The 18781-nt window shown below is 42.4% G+C and overlaps 1 protein-coding gene across 1 annotated transcript in view; it reads left to right on the top strand.

Moving 5' to 3' along the window:
• The window catches only part of LOC120025885 (LIM domain kinase 2-like), a 35869-nt gene that overhangs the window by 7325 nt on the left and 9763 nt on the right, over nt 1-18781 (top strand). The window contains exons 2-8 of the mRNA XM_038970635.1: nt 2003-2099; nt 9844-9979; nt 14517-14626; nt 15094-15282; nt 15718-15823; nt 16384-16598; nt 16741-16927. Coding sequence (XP_038826563.1) covers nt 2003-2099; nt 9844-9979; nt 14517-14626; nt 15094-15282; nt 15718-15823; nt 16384-16598; nt 16741-16927 — 1040 coding nt within the window. The remainder of the gene's footprint in view (nt 1-2002; nt 2100-9843; nt 9980-14516; nt 14627-15093; nt 15283-15717; nt 15824-16383; nt 16599-16740; nt 16928-18781) is intronic.

The following is an 18781-nucleotide window of genomic DNA, read 5'->3' as shown; positions in this document are numbered from 1 at the left end:
ATAATGATAGTCATTATGGCCAAACAGTTCCATTTTTGTTTCATCAGACCAGAGGACATTTCTCCAAAAAGTACGATCTTTGTCCCCATGTGCAGTTGCAAACCGTAGTCTGGCTTTTTTTATGCCGATTTTGGAGCAGTGGCTTCTTCCTTGCTGAGCGACCTTTCAGGTTATGTCGATATAGGACTCGTTTTACTGTGGATATAGATACTTTTGTACCTGTTTCCTCCAGCATCTTCACAAGGTCCTTTGCTGTTGTTCTGGGATTGATTTGCACTTTTCGCACCAAAGTACGTTCATCTCTAGATGACGTGTCTCCTTCCTGAGCGGTATGACTGCTGGGTGGTCACATGGTGTTTATACTTGCATACTATTGTTTGTACAGATGAATGTGGTACCTTCAGGTATTTGGAAATTGCTCCCAATGATGAACCAGACTTGTTGAGGTCTATTTTTTTTTCTGAGGTCTTGGCTGATTTTTCTTTTTGATTTTCCCATGATGTCAAGCAAAGAGGCACTGAGTTTGAAGGTAGGCCTTGAAATACATCCACAGGTACACCTCCAACTGACTCAAATTATGTCAATTAGCCTATTAGAGGCTTCTAAAGCCCTGACACAAATTTCTGGAATTTTCCAAGTTGTTTAAAGGCACAGTGAACTTAGTGCATGTAAACTTCTGACCCACTGGAATTGTGATACAGTGAAATAATCTGTCTGTAAACAATTGTTGGAAAAATTACTTGTGTCATGCACAAAGTAGATGTTCTAACCGACTTGCCAAAACTATAGTTTGTGAACAAGAAATTTGTGGAGTGGTTGAAAAACGAGTTTTAATGACTCCAACCTAAGTGTATATAAACTTCTGACTTCAACTGTACATAAACACTAAATGATCAAAGTATGTGGACCAACCTTCAAATTAGTGAATGCGGCTATTTCAGCCACACCCGTTGCTGACAGGTGTATGAAATCGAGCACACACCCATGCAATCTCAATAGACAAACACTGGCAGTAGAATGGCCGTAAATGAAGAGCTCAGTAACTTTAAACGTGGCACCGTCATAGAATGCCACCTTTGCAACTAGTCAGTTTGTCCAATTTCTGGCCTTGACTGGCCTGCACAAAGCCCTGACCTCAACCCCATCGAACACCTTTGGGATGAATTAGAATGCCGACTGCGAGCCAGGCCTAATCGCCTGACATCAGTGCCCGACCTCATTAATGGTCTTTTGGCTGAATTGAAACAAGTACCCGCAGCAATGTTCCAACATCTAGTGGAAAGCCTTCCCAGAAGAGTGAAAGTTGTTATAGCAGCAAATGGGAGACCAACTCCATATTAATGTCCATGATTTCGAAATGAGATGTTCGACGAGCAGGTGTCCACATACTTTTGGCCATGTAGCGTAGGTAGGGGTAAAGTGACTAGGCAACAGGATAGATAATAAACAGTAGCAGCAGCGTATGTGATGAGTCAAAATGGTCAATGCAGATAGCTACACGGACTATTTGGCTAACTATTTAAGTTTTATTGCTTGGGGGTTCAGGAGTCCTTTTGGTTCCAGACTTCATCAGTACCGCTTGCTGTGTAGTAGCAAAACAGTCTATGACTTGGTTGGCTAGAATGTTTGACCATTTTTAAGGGCCTTCCTCTGAAACCACCTGGTATAGAGGTCCTGGATGGCAGGGAGCGCTGCCCCAGTGATGTACTGTGCAGTACGCACTACCCTCTGTAGTGCCTTGCAGTCAAATATCAAGCAGTTGCCATACCAAGCGGTGATGCAGCCAGTCAAGATGCTCTCAATGGTGTAGCTGTAGAACCCATGACAATTATTTTCAGCCTCCTGAGGGGAAATGGCTCACATCAACGTCATGACTCACATGTATGAGTCACACCTTTGTTCAGTCAACAAAACATATTCAGAAATTCGTTGCTACTGTGATTTTAGTTTTATGGATGGATAGAGTATGCTTTTCCTTTAATGAAATCCTTGAACCCTACAGGTACACATGGATGCCACTGTGCGGGTTGTGGAGGAGCAATTCAAGATGCATTCAATGTGAAGGTTCTGCAAGGAACTTGGCACAATACCTGTTTTCAGTAAGTCATACTTTTAAATGTGGATTTCAGTTATATTCACTTTTATTTAATTGACAATTTATTGTAGAAATCACATGCTGTCTGCACTACGCATTAGAACTGTTTTGACATTAAATAAGCAGCATTGAAGTCAACAATGGACTGTTTTGCTGGTCAACATACAGCTTTTGACAATTTCAGGGATTCTTTGGGGTGAAAAACTGTATGCACATGTTTAGAAATGGACTTGTGGGTAGCCCTACAGAATTCTACCTGTCCTGTGGAATGTTTTATCATCATTTTCGGCAGGAATGTCTCTGTTCAGTGTTCAAACTATTCTACAGTAACGCAGAACTCCATTACAGTACTTATTGAAAATCTAGTCACTCAAATCCCATTTGCTGATACCACCATTCTAATTTTTTTTCTTCAAACCATTGTAGTTAGAAGTTAGTACAACAAGTGAACAACTTTGAGGTGGTAGATATTTGTTATCCTTTTGCCTTTTTAAAGGTGGAAAATAATAGACATGAGGCATTACTCGCACATGAATTTGCATGGGTCACAGGGACACAGAGGATCCCACCACCTCTCTCTCCGGCCTTGTGGACTTTGGCCCTGGCAGTTTCTCTTCGTCCTGTGGCTTAGTCATTGTCAGGATTGAGACTGTCTGGCATTCTCCGATCACTGGCCTCCAGTGATAACCCTCTAGACTTGGGCTGAACAGAGGTCAATACGATAGGACCTATGTACAGACGCTCAAACAAACAAAAACATTTAGCTCCCAAAGCTCTCTTTGTGAAATACGATCACTCAGGTTTTCTTTTCCCAGAAGAGAATGTATAGATATGATGGAGCTTCAGTTAGATAAGCAGTAGATGGGCACATGACACTCACTGTGCCCATCCAGCACACAATGTGACGTAACACAAATTAAAGAATAGAACTGATGAATAGTTGAATGGAACTGAATAAAGTAGAGCTGTTTTTCTAGAGCTCTGAATTCCCCCTGAATATAATAAATTCATTTAGTCTTCTTTTTTTTCTTTTTTAAGGAATAAAGCCTAAGAGAACGCCAAATTCACGTCATATCATTTCCGAGTACGTCTCCCTTGGGTAAAAGGGGCTTGAAATCTGTGAGTGTTCCTTAGCCCAAGCACTCAAATTTCAAACAAAGCTTTTCAGCAACAGTGTCCTTATATAACCCAGGATTTGGGTCTCTTTCTATGTTTCTATAATGGCTCTTTTATAGAACCACGGAACCTTGTGTCAGTTCAAAAGCCAAGTCCTTGATACAGCTGTGCAATTCTCGCTCTCTGGCTGTCAGTCTGTGTCTGGGAATTTCCATGTAAAAAGCCCCATGAGAACTTAACATGCGAAGTTCGTAGGAGAACATCCATACCATTTTCCATCCTAAAAATCTTGATTATGTAAAGGCTTTGATTTCTGGTCTAACATATGGAAAAGGGGTCTGAGAGAACATCTAGCAGAAAGTCAAATTTCACATTTCTCTCCCTCATGAAAAGGGAGGATAATGGAAGTTCACAGAAGTAACAAGGTAGACCTACTAATTTGTTATTGATTTTACTGATAAAATTTGGTTTATGATTTAAAATGAGTCATTCTGTTACTAAATTGGTAACTCTCTCTCCCTCTCCATCTCCTCTCTCTCATTAATATCACTGACACCTACCCATGAGCCCCCTCTCTTTCCATTTACTGTAACCAGCCCTCTCACCCGCTGAGCACTGACCGACACCGGACGTCCATGGACGTTGAAAAGTTGCAATTTGGTCAGTCCAAATTTTAACCAGTCATAGACGTCTGTTTCACAAGTTTGGACAGTACAGTAAAGAAAAGTAGAGTATAGTACAGTGAAGAGTAGAGTATCGGTCAGTACAATACTGTAGAGTTTAGTACAGTAGAGCACACGAGTACAGTATATTTTACTGTACTGAACGATACTTTACTCTACTGTTATGTACTCTGCTGTACTGTGATGTCCAAACCTTTTAAATAGAAAAATCAGTCTGAGTCATTCTGTTACCGTGGAATTGCCCCTTTGTCTCTCTCTCTCCCCCTCCTCCTTCTCTGTTTCTGCCCAAGACCACCTCAGTCATTTTCTGTGAAATTAACTCTTTAGATGGAGCATCTGCTTTGGGATAAACCTCCATCGAGCCAGACTACCGTACTGACGCTCAGCCAAGTGTGCTGGAGTTTAGCCCTCAGCAGTCAGACCCCCTGGCCCCAAATCTGCCCGTTTTCTGGTAATTTGAGACAAAAAATGTCCTGTTTTTGTAAAATGTTGTACACAAATTTTGTCCATGGAGTACAGAATTCCTTTCACTCTCCGTGTGGGACATTGTGAAACTTTAAAGCAACTACAGTAACTTCCTTTTCCATGTTACCCCCTGCTCTGTTCTATTGTGCACACACAGTCCTGCACCTCTCCCAAGTTGTGCAGCATTGTGAAAGGCTGACGTTATCCCTGTTCCAGTAAAGCTGACATTCAGACAAATGTATAGGTAAAGACTAGACAGTGTGTGCCCCGCTGCCGCATTCCTAGACAGCGATTCAGAGTTGTGGGCCCGCTGCTCCCGACACTGCACAGAGTCCTTTGTTTTTCCCAGGGAAAACTGGATTTTGGGTTGTCCCAAAGGACTGTCCTTTATGAGTCGATGTTAGTCCTCTAAAAGAGGTGAAGCCTTCTGGCTCAAGTCATAATGATAGTACTTTCTCCTTGTTAATTGTCTGTGGGGTCCAATAATGTAACGTTGATGTGTTTGACTTGAACTGTTACACTCTGTTCACATTGGTTGCCTTCTGAAATGAAAATGTGCTTTCACTTAGCCAATGATCTGGTGGCCACTGCTCTGGCTGGTTTGCTTTGGTTTGGTTACTCATGAGTCCCTTGATAACAGCCGGACCTGCATTGACCAATACCAACCATGAGTGCAATGTGTGCTATTGTGTTCTTGATATGCTCTTATTAAATCGGATCTTAGTTGGCTAACATTGAAAGTTGTACATGCAGTCCATTAATACATATGATCAAGTTTGAGAGGTTTCAGGTTATGTTCCGTGTTATGGCATCTTGAACTAGTGTTTCTTGTTTGCATTACTACGACACTGCTTCCCCATAGGCCTCGTGCTTAGTGTCAGTTTTCATCATAGAAAACTAAAGTATGGATTCTAGTACACTCCAACAAAAGGTATTAAAGTTGGCCTTCCACAGGTATAGTGGAATTGAGGAAATGGAATAAGTAATGTTTGCCCATTTGTGTTTGTTCATAGCATTGTTGGAGGACCAGTCCTTCCTCTCACTTGAGACAGATTTTTCTCTTTTTTTTTTTCTCCCTTCTTGGATAAGAAATGGCACCAGTGTTGTTTACTCTGCTCATTGAGGTGTTTGTAAGGTCAGATAGTCTAAAGACCAAAACAAAGATGATTTCTTCAGGGACATAACTGAAGATTACACAGTCATCTGTCATCCCCTACACTGGGATTGACAAAGCAATGTTTCTCATGAGGTATTGGGTTGTTTTGGAATGACAGGGAGGGAGGACGCAGTGACTCAACAGGGACCAGCCAAGGTTACTTTGTTCAGTTTTACAGTGAAAGTTGGTTTCCCTGCAGCATACCTGGAGCCCCTGTGAGACTCGTCTGTCTGAGGCAAGACATTCTTCACACTTGTCGCGTGTGTGTTTGTCAGTGTAGTTTGGCATTGCCTCCTGTTTCTGTTTCCGTGACTGTTATAAAAACACAATGATTGCAGAGGGGCTGCTCACAAATGCTCACATACAGTGCACACCTAGCAAACAGACAGCCATGCGTACACAGGCAATATTCAGGTTTACTATCACATACAGTAGGACACTACTACTGACCACAGATTGGCTAGCAGACTAAACTGTTGCTCACAGAGGAGCGTACAGAGGAGGAAAAAGACTAGTGTTTTTAAAATGCAGTTCCTTTTTTGTCACTTGTTTAGTCTGGTTTTGTAACCGGGGTGTATGGTCTCGTCAACATTCTGTCAGAATGTTGATCTTTATCTGGACAGCCTTTCAGACCACCTCTGCTTTTCCACATCATCCCTCTGTGCAAAGGAAGGCCCGGAAACCTCTTTTCCACATCATCCCTCTGTGCACAGGAAGGCCCGGAAACCTCTTTTCCACATCATCCCTCTGTGCACAGGAAGGCCCGGAAACCTCTTTTTCACTCTTTTCCTGCTTACCTATTCTTGCTTTCCTTTTTGTGTGTCGGCTGCATTTCCTCACACAATGTACCAGAAGCTATTAACCACCTCTAAGGTTTACCCAGTAATAAACATTGTGTTAAAGAATGAACCATTGTAAAAGGGAATTGACTTTCCTAATCTCCAGGAGTGGATTGTCTCTCCAAAGGCTGATCAATTGGGATTAGCGCTATTGCAGGGTTCAGAGATCACTGTGATCCACAGACCCAGGCCAGCAGTGGGCAAAACTACAGCAAATCCCCAGACCGGCAGGTGGTTGGCATATTTGTTAAGACTGTTACCTCAGTGTTTGTCTGTTGCCAGTGTACCGACTGTTCTCCATATAAATATCAGTCAGTATGCAGAACTGGCAACCTCTTCTTCACAGGGAGCTGTCTGTGTAAGTGGGTTGCCAGTTTAGTGGCTTCATCTCTTTGACAGAGGTGTAGAATTGATTGTGTGCCTGACACAGCTTAACCTGGTGCCACCATTTTGCATAACCTGTGAAACTTTCGGAAGGTGCGCTCATAGCCTGAAAGTGCTCTCTCCAACTTCAGCATTCCTAACTCTGAATGTATCGCGACTAAGTCCGAGCCATATTTTTCTGCCTGATTTGCCAAGTTTCACTCCAGTCAAGGATGTGGATCAATCCGCTCTTGAGTAGTGGCATGGCAGGATAATTGGTCTAATCATTGTATTAACCACAATTGAAGTTGATACCCCTTCACCGGGCTGTAGATGGTTGTCAGGGTTTCTGTCAGAAAGGTGCTGCAGCCTCTCCAGAAACATCTGGAACACATTAAGATGCTGGAATGTGGCTGTGGAGGGGGAGGGCTGAGGGCAGTGTTTGGTGTTGGTTGCTGGTTGCTGGTATTTAGTACCAGGTTAATGACCATTGTTTCCCAACGTCTACTGCTTATCGCTTCATTCTTCTCTGAAACCACATCCTTCAGGTAGACACTGTTCTCAGTGTTGCCCACCTTGTGCTGGAGCACACCAATGAGACGTGACATGTCTCAGGAACAAGGTAGCCTACTTCTTCATCGTACCTGACGATCAGAGACGAGTACATACCGTCATTCTAAAGAAAGGCCTGAAGCAACCGCTGCACTCCAGTGCAACATGGGAGTGGAAAGTATTATGTTCACCAGTGTAATTTCTCACACGATGAATGGCTTCTGCTGCACTGTGTCTAATGTGCCAGTTCCTCTCATTAAAGGATACTTTCACCTCCACACTCACTTTGTTGGTTGAGGTTTGGTTGAGGGAAAGTGTACAGACAAGTCTGGTTAACTGTTTGGGCGTTGGTTAAACTATTTCCAATGTTACCTGACTTCGATCGCACACTAAGCATATTTGTCTTTGTCAAATGCTGTTTTCTTTCAGGGTCTTTTGCTAGGTATTTCTGCTCTAGCCTCTAATTCCTCCCAATCCCGGATCCGGGAGCACCCCCATCAGTAAAAAAGCTGACTAGCATAGCGTCACAAGTAAATACTAGCATCTAAATATCATTAAATCACAAGTGTAAGACACCAGATGAAAGATACACATCTTGTGAATCCAGCCATCATTTCTGATTTTTAAAATGTTTTACAGGGAAGACACTATGTAAATCTATTAGCTAACCACGTTAGCAAAAGACACCACTTTTTTTACTGCATAGGTAGCTATCACAAATTCGACCAAATAAAGATATAAATAGCCACTAACCAAGAAACAACTTCATCAGATGACAGTCTGATAACATATTTATTGTATAGCATATGTTTTGTTAGAAAAATTTGCATATTTCAGGTATAAATCATAGTTTACCATTGCAGCCACCATCACAACTCTCACCAAAGCGACTAGAATAACTACAGAGAGCAACGTGAATTACCTAAATACTCATCATAAAACATTTCTGAAAAATACACAGCGTACAGCAAATGAAAGACCAAGATCTTGTGAATCCAGCCAATATTTCAGATTTTTTAAGTGTTTTACAGCGAAAACACAATATAGCATTATATTAGCTTACCACAATAGCCAGAAACACAAGCCATTTACCAGCAGCAAAGGTTAGCGATCGTAACAAACAAGCAAAAGATATATAATTTGACTAACCTTCATAAACTTCTTCAGATGACAGTCCTGTAACATCATATTACACAATGCATATAGGGTTTGTTCGAAAATGTGCATATGTAGCGGCACAAATCGTGGTTATACAATGTGATTAGTAGGCAAACTTCAAGCAATCTGTCCGGCGCCATCTTGGAGAGGCACCTAATCTAATCGATAACTAATCATAAACTTGACTAAAAAATACAGGTTGGACAGCAAATGAAAGATACATTAGTTCTTAATGCAACCGCTGTGTTAGATTTAAAAAATTAACGTTACTACTACATACAGCTTGCGCTAAAGCGAGACCGCACCGAAATTCATGGCGGAATTATTGTTTAACATTTTTCAACATAAATACGAATTAACAGCATAAAGACTTCTTACTATTTGACGAGCTTCCATCAGAATCTTGGGCAAGGTGTCCTTTCTCCAGAACAATCGTCTTTTGGTTGAAAGATGTCCTCTTCTCCTGTAGAATTAGCAGCTAACGCTAGCTATGTGCCGGAGAGGTGTCCAACTCGTGATAGCGCGTGACAAAGAAATTCCAGAAAATCGCAATAAACTGATATAAACTGCTATAAGTCGGTTTAAATTAACTACCTTATGATGTCTTTAACACCTATAACGAATAAAAACATGACCGGATATATCTAAGGCCTATAACCGGAGCGTTCTAGAGCCACAGCCAGATGTCCTTCCTGCGTCAGAGCGAAGTGAACAAAGGCCGGACACTTTTTTCCCAGGCCATTTATAACCTCTCAGTTCTGCCTAGCAACCCCATTTCAACTCTCACTATTCGCTGACACCCAGGGGAAGACGTATGCAGTGCATCTCAACCAATAGAAGACAGGCAAATTAATAAACTGACCTGGAAACAGCTTGCAGATTTCAGCATTCTCACATCCTCATAGGAAAAGTGCTCCAACTCCTGTTCTGTTTCACTCACAGATATAATTCAAACGGTTTTAGAAACTAGAGTGTTTTCTATCCAATAGTAATAATAATATGCATATTGTACGAGCAAGAATTGAGTACGAGGCAGTTTAATTTGGGAACAAAATTATTACAAAGTGCAAATAGCACCCCCTATTGAGAAGAAGCTAGCTTTGTGTCTTGTTTATTTGTTTCTATATGTGTATGTCAAATCTCTCAGCTCAGTCAATACGTGAACGCTCACAGACTCCTCCATTGTTTGAGAGTGGACTCTCTGCTCAATTGGAATCTTTCAGGAATCTAACACAAGCCTTTGAGATTGTCAACTTGTCTTTGAAATGATGCACCCAGGCTTTGTAGTGAGTCTCCTTTGATTCGCCTTGAAACAGATTGCTTTGCGCTTGATATGGTCTCCGCTGAAAGGATTTGTTTGTCCACTCTACTCCCTTCATTTCCTGCAGAGGTCATGAAGTGTTTTCCCATCCACAGGTGCTCGGAGTGCTGTGACCACCTGACCAACTGGTACTATGAGAAGAACGGCAAACTGTACTGCCGTAAACACTACTGGGAGAAGTTTGGGGAGCTGTGTCACGGCTGTTCTCTGCTCATGATTGGACCTGCCATGGTAAGTTGCCCCGCTCCATCCTCCTCACCTCACTTGTCAGTAAACGCTGAGACTAAGGTTTGTCATTTCCACAAACACATATAATCTCAGTCTGATCCGCGCTATCTCTGTGTGAAATCAAGATGAACCCTGGTTTATCCAGGATCCAGAGTATCAGGTATTATGATGCAGTAGGCTTCTAGCTTGGTTCACTTAGATCTCATGGAACATGAAGAGGACAGTGTTTAACTGTGTGGTTCCAGCCCTGAATGCTGATTGGCTGGCAGCCGTGGTATATCAGACCGTATACCACCGGTATGACAAAACATTTATTTTTACTGCTCTAATTACATTGGTAACCAGTTTATAATAGCAATAAGGCACCTCGGGTTTGTGGTATATGGCCAATATACCACAGCTAAGGGTTGTGTCCAGGCAATGACAAAGCTGTACATTATATAATATTTGAATAATAATTCACTGTCAGGGTTACCATTGTATTCAGAGGTTAGATGTGTAGGGCCATACTCAAATAACACCAGTTCACAGTGAATCACTGTTCTTCTAATGTGAGTTCAGGGGGTTGTGGACTAATAGGATCTGTTTTTCCTCTATGTACACAAATTTAGGGAACTGTCAGCTTTACCCCTGTCCCCTGCCCCTCATCTGTGTTGTAACAAACATCTCCTTGGTGATTGAGGTCAATACTTGTACAGAAGAGTTAAACTATTTCCAATGTTACCTGACTGTACAGAAGATAGTTATCTGTACAGAAGAGGTCATGGGGGCTGGGCTATGGCTCAACAAGTAATCACCCACACAGAGCAGCCATACTTTGCATCCTGGTTGCTTTGAAAGATAGCCGACTGGACCTGAACCTTCTCTCTGTATCTGTGGAAGTTAGGTTCCCCATCACATTGTGTGTATTAGTTAGGTCCCCCATCATGGCCCTGCTCTGTTCTTTGTACAGTCTCCACAGTTCACTTCCCCCAGCACAACTTTTGGGGTGAAAGCAGAGAACATGGAGTGATTTTGGAGCTAGTCCATCACCTGATTCGGTCCACTGCGGTGGAAAGGCAATGGATACTATGCACACTGCACCACCAGACCACCACACTGTTTACTGGGGATGGTTTTTGAAAGATCGACTATCTGTTATTAAGGGAAGGTTCGAATGGTTAAGCTCTACTGCGTTTGTCAAATCTATGTTTATCTTCCAGGATTAGACCATGAGCTCATGGTTATGCTATGGAAGAGTTACTGAAGGCTGGATATCGGTTAGCTTTCTTGTTGTTTCATCAGTGCTATGGAATGCCCATGCCTCATGCATGGGGTTGGAGTGCTGGGGAACTTCATTTTAACAGTGTTATTGGCCCAATTTAAATCAGGTCTAAATTAAACTGCTGCTGGCACAAACAATCGCTCGTCACAAAAGGATGCTTTCTCTTCAACTGGATTAGGGGGGGGTTCCCAAAATGATTCTTTTTTTAGAGCAAGAAGTTTGCCAGTAAGCAAAACACACAATGTGCCTTTCTATTTGTTCTTGGCCACATTGGCTCTGAAAGCGAGATGCCAAGTATTTCTGGCAGAGTTGAATTGGCAGGCTTCTCTTCGATAGCAGCCGAACCAACACGGCGTAAAATCGTATGGATGTTGGGTCTCTCAGGAGAGGAGAGCAGTGTGGAGCAGGCAGCTACTTATGACCGTTGTGTGTTTGATGGGCAGGCTACGGCACACAACTGCATTTTGTTCTCCTAATTAGGAGATTGTGTCATGCCATTTTTTTCTTCTTCGGTTTTACAGTTCTGACACGTTGTAAATCCTCTCAAATTAGATCACTTTTGAAGATCCTTCTTTTGTTCCCTTTTATTTTGATGAGATGGGAAAATGAACTTGTGTGTTGTGTAAGAGACATTTCCTCTGGAGTCATGTTGGTCATACACACACAAACGCACACTAGCCTAGCCTCCCCTCAGAGAGCCTGCACACACACAGCCACCTATGGACTATGACACAGCCATGTGTGTCTAGCTGTGGCTCCTTCAGGCTGTTTCTGACTGGGGTCAGTGTGGTAATGCTCCAGCCTGGAGGGTGGGAGGCACAGCCACAGATGCACACATGGCTTACGTCACCCAGCCTAATCTCACTGCAGCCTGCAACAGCAACAATATCCTTTCCCAACAGTCTTACTCATAGCAGCATACAATGAACAGCAGGGGGGTAATGGAAAAGGTTATCCTACTTCAAAGACTACAGGTTTTCATGAATATCTTCACATTCCTTATAAGTTATCCCTGTTTGAATTCATCTGGGGAAGAGCTTGCGTCTTGGCACAACAGTCTTAAGACTCCCCTGGAACTCTTAATACTCCCATGAAACTGCAGTCTGTTAACACTGACTAGTTTAAATACTGTAGATTATCTTCCCACACTCTCCAGGCCTCATATTTAGGTTTTCCAGCTGCCCGCCCAGCCTTAAAAAGAAAGAATTGAGGGAGAGGTTGAGGTTTTATTGTCACATACACCAGAAAAGTGCAGTGAAATGTGTTGTTTTACAGGGTCAGCCAAAGTAGCACAGTGCCCCTGGAGCAAATTAGGGATAAGTGCCTTGCATAAGGGCACATCAACAGATTTTTCACCTTGTCGACTTGGGTATTCGAACGAGCGATCTTTCAGTTACTGGCCAAACGCTACAGTGCATTTGGGAAATATTCAGACCCCTTGACTTTTTCCACGTTTTTTGTTATGTTACAGGCTTATATGGATTCAATTGTTTCCCCCCCCCCCCTCAATCTACACAAAATACCCTATAATGACAAAGCAAAAACAGGTTTTTAGACATGTTTGTAAATGTATTAAAAAAAAAAAAAAACTGATCACATTTACATAAGTATTCAGACCCCTTACTCAGTACTTCATTGAAGCACCTTTCATAAAGGCCTTTATGGTAGAGTGCTGCAAAGATGGTTGTCCTTCTGGAAGGTTCTCCCATCTCCACAGAGGAGCTCTGTCAGAGTGACCATCGGGTTCTTGGTCACCTCCCTGACCAAGGCCCTTCTCCCCCGATTGCTCAGTTTGGCCGGCAGCCAGATCTAGGAAGAGTCTTGGTGGTTCCAAACGTCTTCCATTTTAAGAATGATGGAGGCCACTGTGTTCTTGGACCTTCAATGCTGCAGACATTTTTTGGTACCCTTCCCAGATCTGTGCCTTGACACATTCCTGTCTCGGAGCACCATGGACAATTCCTTCGACCTCATAGTTTGGTTTTTGCTCTGACATGCACTGTCAACTGTGGGACCTTATATAGACAGGTGTGTGCCTTTCCAAATCATGTCCAATCAATTGAATTTACCACAGGTGGACTCCAATCAAGTTGTAGAAACAACTCAAGGATGATCAATGGAAACAGGGTGCACCTGAGCTCAATTTCGAGTCTCATAGCAAAGGGTCTGAATACTTATGTATATAAGTTATTTCTGTTTGTTGTTTGTAATACATTTGCAAAGATTTCTAAAAACCTGTTTGTGCTTTGTCATTATGGGGTGTTGTGTGTAGATTGATGAGGATGTTTGATTTATTTAATCAATTTTAGAAATAAGGCTGTAACGTAGCAAAATGTGGAAAAAGTAAAGTCTGAATACTTTCCGTATAACCGCAGGAACCTCCGCTATGGCACAGGCCCTGTTTGTACTTGTCCCTTGCTTTAGGGGGTGGATACTGGGGATCGGGTAAAAAATCTATACAATAGAGTTTAGCAAAACATTTTTTTTATTTTTGACGATATTATATTGATTCTCCCCTCAAAAAAGGGTCGTTTTTGTCGCTAGTCGGTTGCACCTGCGCTAAAACTTCAGTATTTCTCCTCCTATATCTTGGCCTCAATCTTCTTCTTAAATGCTGAGCTAACATGTTTTCAGCACTTAAAAAAATAAAAATCCCCATGACTTATCAAAACTCGTTTTTATTATGACTTTCGTTTGTCCCTCTGCAGAGGAGACCTACAGTACAGTGAGCACTATGTTTGGAACATTGAATCGCAATTCAATCGCTGTATCGAATCGCAATACATATAGATTCATGATAAATTGTGAAACGTATAGAAGCACAATACATATCGTATCGTGAAGTCCGTGGCAATTCACAGCCATAGTGGATAAGTTGTTTAATTTAGCATGAGCGCAGGACCAACAGATTGGGAGTGTGTAAGTTGTAGATAGAAAGGGAATGAGTAAGCGAGGGTGTGAGGAAAGTTAGTGAGGAGGTGAGGTGAGTGTCAGCAAGAGGTGTGCTGTGATTGGAAAAGGCAGGGCTTGGGAGCTGGGAGGTAGATGACATCATAGCAGATTCCAGATAGGCTGAGAGTGGAGCAGCTGTTACTGTGACAAAGAGAGGACAGTACACACAACACCATCTAGCACACAACACGGGACAACACAGAACACCACACAGTGTACAGCTCAGCACAGCAGGATCACCCTGAAGAATTCTCTGCTTGGACCTGGAACACCATGGGAAAGATCAAAGCCAGGAGACAAACTCAACTTTATCTGTTCTTCCAGGTGGCTGGAGAATACAAGTATCACCCAGAATGCTTTGTATGTCTGAGCTGCAAGGTGGTCATCGAGGACAGAGACACGTACGCCTTGGTGGAGCGATCCAAGCTGTACTGGTGAGGGTTGTTTTACTATCTACTGCTCACAGAGTTGTTGGTTTTATTTCTTTAGATTCTGTTTGTAAGTATGGTGTTAAGTCAGATGTTGATAGAGGCAACTAGGGAATGTGATGTTATTGCAAACAGTCAACATCACTCTTTCGGCTTGATCTTTTAGGAATCTGGTGCGTCTGTCACACCTGAGTCCCCTCTACAGTCTGACTCTCTCCATACCCCTCCTTCCTGCTCTCTCCTTCTCTTCATATTTTTCTCCAATAAAACGTTGTTGTTCCCCAAAGGGAAATTATTTTGCAGAAAAGTACTCAGATGTAGGTAAAGGAAGTTGGAAGAAAGTAGAATAATTTGATGTTTAAACACTGATGAACACTTTTGAATACTTTAAGAACTGGTAAGAACTTAAAAAACGTCATTATCCACAACAATACCCCTTATTCCTTGTTTCCTCTCTCCTCCTCTCGGTGTAGTGGGAAGTGCTATAAGCAGGTAGTCCTGGCGCCCGTGTTGGAGAAGCGTTCGGCCGACTCGGCCCTGGACTCTCTGCCCCACACGGTCACCCTCATCTCCATGCCCTCTGCCACCAACAGCAAGAGGGGCTTATCTGTCTCTGTCCTAAGAGACGTTGCCAGCGGCTCCGCTAGCGTTCAAGTCAAAGAGTGAGTGGATTTAACTGTGACTCACAACTAGTGAATCTGTACACCCTTAACTATCTAGGCCTGAGTGGGACAGGGTGAGTCGTGTTCTGTAACTGATTATAGGTTTGCTGAAATAACAGGGCATTAGTCCTTGGTACAGATATGTGTACATTACCAATAAGATTATGTCATTTGGATTGAATAGTTAAATCCCAGATCTCTTTACGTTGGTGTTTATTATAGTCTTGATCCAGGTCAGCCAAAGGAGTCTCTCATTAGCTGATAGATGTACTAGATGTCGTGGACAGACGGACACACCCACCTCTGTATTGTCCAGGTGCTCACTGCTGATTGGTCAACAGAACCAGCTCTCGTTTGACAGACCTATATGGAGTCATAGTTCATTCTGATACTGGTGCTCCAAACTGACATGTCTATGTGCTGTATTTCTCTTAGGGTCAGAGGAATGCATATCAGCCCGGAAGTTCGGAATGCCATCCATGTTGGTGACCGGATCCTGGAGATCAACGGTCTTCCAGTGGGGACACTGATGGAGGAAGAGGTGAGTTGCATGATCCAGGTTTTGACAGTACACTGAATAATAAAGCATTGAAACTATTCAGACTATTCAGTTGTAACCCAGTGGTGTATAAAATGTGACCTATTACATAAGTATTTGTTACTGTTACTCTAAAATAGATTTCGGAACATGTGATCTTTGCATTCCATTCATTCTGCCTTCATTTAAACATTCTTTAGCTGGGAGAGGATGGCATCTGAAAGGACTCGAACACACAATCTCACCACACACCTCACTCAACCATGTTCATTCCAATGGTGCATTCACTAATTACATTTTAGTTCCCACCTTTCCTGTTTGCAACAAGGTGCATTCCAATTAAAATTATTTGGCTTCATTCAAGTCATGTCAGTTTGATAGCTCTTCGCGTTGTCAGGAATCAAGATCATTTTCTCATTGGAACCCTGCCTAGTTCTAATTCCATCCCGTGTTCTGTATAGGCCTTACACCAATACCTCTCTCATTAGTGTTGCTTGCTCATGTTACTATGTCAGAGGACTTTGGCCTAGCAGATGATGTATTCTGATTGATTTGTGTTTCAGGTGGAGGACCTCATTCATCGGACCAGTCAGACGCTGCATCTGCTCATAGAGTATGATCCAGTCAGGCAGCGGTTGGAAAGGCTCAGACTTGGGTCCTCGCACAACCGCTTGGGGGTCCCCGCCACCTCCCGCATGCGCCTGTCTTCGCCCTCTGACAGTGTCCTGGAGAGGACAGATCTGGTGGATGATGCCACCCTAAAGAGGAGGTCTCTAAGGTACAGCTTAACCAGCCAACCTTGGGAGAGAGAGAGTCTAAGCATTGGGGAAAGAATTGAGAGATACAAAATTATTTATAATTTGTTCCAGTAGAACCTGATCAATGTCTTACTGACCTTTGTTCCTCTCTGTTAATGGAAGGCGTAGCAATAGCATCTGTAAGTCCCCTGGGCCAGCCTCCCCTAAGGAACACCCTATCTTGACCCGGGACATCGGGCGCTCTGAATCCCTGCGCTCCTCCAGCAGTTGCTCTCATCGCATATTCCGCCCCTGTGACCTCATCCATGGAGAGGTGCTGGGCAAGGGCTTCTTTGGCCAGGCTATCAAGGTCAGCTTTTCACTCAAAAATCAACATCTTTTCCACACACATCTCAATCTGTATTTCCATACCTATTTGCTATAACTTTATCCAAAGCCTAAAGGAGTGCATGTGTCCACAGGCGTAGAAGGAAGCTAAAGTAATTCCACTGCCTAAAAATAGTAAAGCACCCTTTGCTGCCTCTAACAGCCGGCCAATCAGTTGGCTGCCTGTTCTTAGTAAACTGATGGAGAGAATTGTTTGACCAAATAAATGCTATTTTTCAGAGAACAAGTTAACTACTGAATTTCAGCATGCTTATAGAGAAGGGCACTCAACGTGTACTGCACTGACTCTGATAACAGCTGATTGGTTAAAAGTAAAGCTGTCCCGACCTAAAAAAAGTATTGGTCAATTGAGTCGTCTGTTCTTTCGACTCAATCGATTGGTCTACATTTTTAAATGTGCATTTTTCCATACATTCACACCCTGTGTGTTTTAATAAAATCAACTATGCACTGCGCTTGTCTGATGCTTTAAGCACACTGTTTGATGAAATGATTAAGACACAAATGACTTGAGGGAGCCAGAGATCAAGAGCCCCCCCCCCCTCACAATTTTTTCTGATCTGCGTGCCAGTTATGATTTTCATATGCTAATTTTCGTGGAACCGTTTAATTTCAGTTATAATAATGTGTTTTTGTTATTTTGCTAACTAGGTAACACCAATACAATTTTTTTTAAACAATACAAATATTGCAGGTAGAAAATATCCTGATATAAATAAATAGCCACTAAATCAAATTGGCTACGCATGCAGGTTTGTTCATGTTCTTCAATCGCATGAATCTCTCTACTCTGCCTGCCTGTCTGCAATGAAAGTGAAACGTGGTATCAACTATCACCTGGGTATGGCCCGGCAGCTCGAGCTAGCAAACTTGCAACATTGTATAAACTATTCTGGGCACTCAGTTTCCCATGCCAGTGACCTCTGGACAGAGAGCAGTATTTGCACAACGTATAAGAAGTAATCAGGTATTTTATGAAGTTTCCACTGGGTCAGAGCATGACATTTCTCCCTTTCACGCTGAGGCTTGTCGTGATTGAAAGGGAGAGCGCTGTAAAGATTTTTCAAATAAATTGACGAACTATTGTCATTCTAATTTGATGTAAAATAAACTTTGTTTACTTGCTGTTTGAGGTGTAGAAAAACATACTTTAAGAAGCTACACAGCTCATTAATGGTAGTGAGTTGAGAATCAGAGATCCCCAAATGGGTACATTTATACATTTTACGCGCAGGCTAGGCCTTCTGCATAATCAGGTGTGTGTCCTTACTCAACATTGACAGGAGTGCTCCAAACAAAATACAATGAATAAAATTGACAAAACTCGTAAATAGAATGAAATAAACCAAAACTTCTGTCTTGCAAGTGTAGCATAGGTTGTGAGCTCTGCAAACAAGGTGCCCACTCCGACAATGAGAACGGTAAACGACTGTAATAATAATGTATTGAATGTATTAACAGAAATTACCGTAACCAAACAAACATTGTAGATTAGAAATTATGGGAATTAATGGTAAATGTACTACTGGTGTTATATGTAATGGTGAATTGATAGACACAAACAAGTTATGAAACATTGAATGTACATGAATTGGTGGGATAGTTCAATCTGGAGAGAGACGCGCCTTGTGCATCTAAGCCACACTCCCCTTCTTGACTCAACATTTTAAATTATAGGCCTACCCAAGACACAATACTCTAGGCCTAAGGAATACTCTCACAAACGGTGTCAGGTTCAAAGGAGTAGCCAATTATGGAAAACCAATGCAATTTAACTTATTTTCTAAATTTGCTTGGTGTGCCAAGGCAAATAAAT

Source organism: Salvelinus namaycush, chromosome 1 (genome assembly GCF_016432855.1).
Source record: "Salvelinus namaycush isolate Seneca chromosome 1, SaNama_1.0, whole genome shotgun sequence".
Taxonomy (NCBI): Eukaryota; Metazoa; Chordata; class Actinopteri; order Salmoniformes; family Salmonidae; genus Salvelinus; species Salvelinus namaycush.
This window is presented reverse-complemented; position numbering and strand designations above follow the sequence as displayed.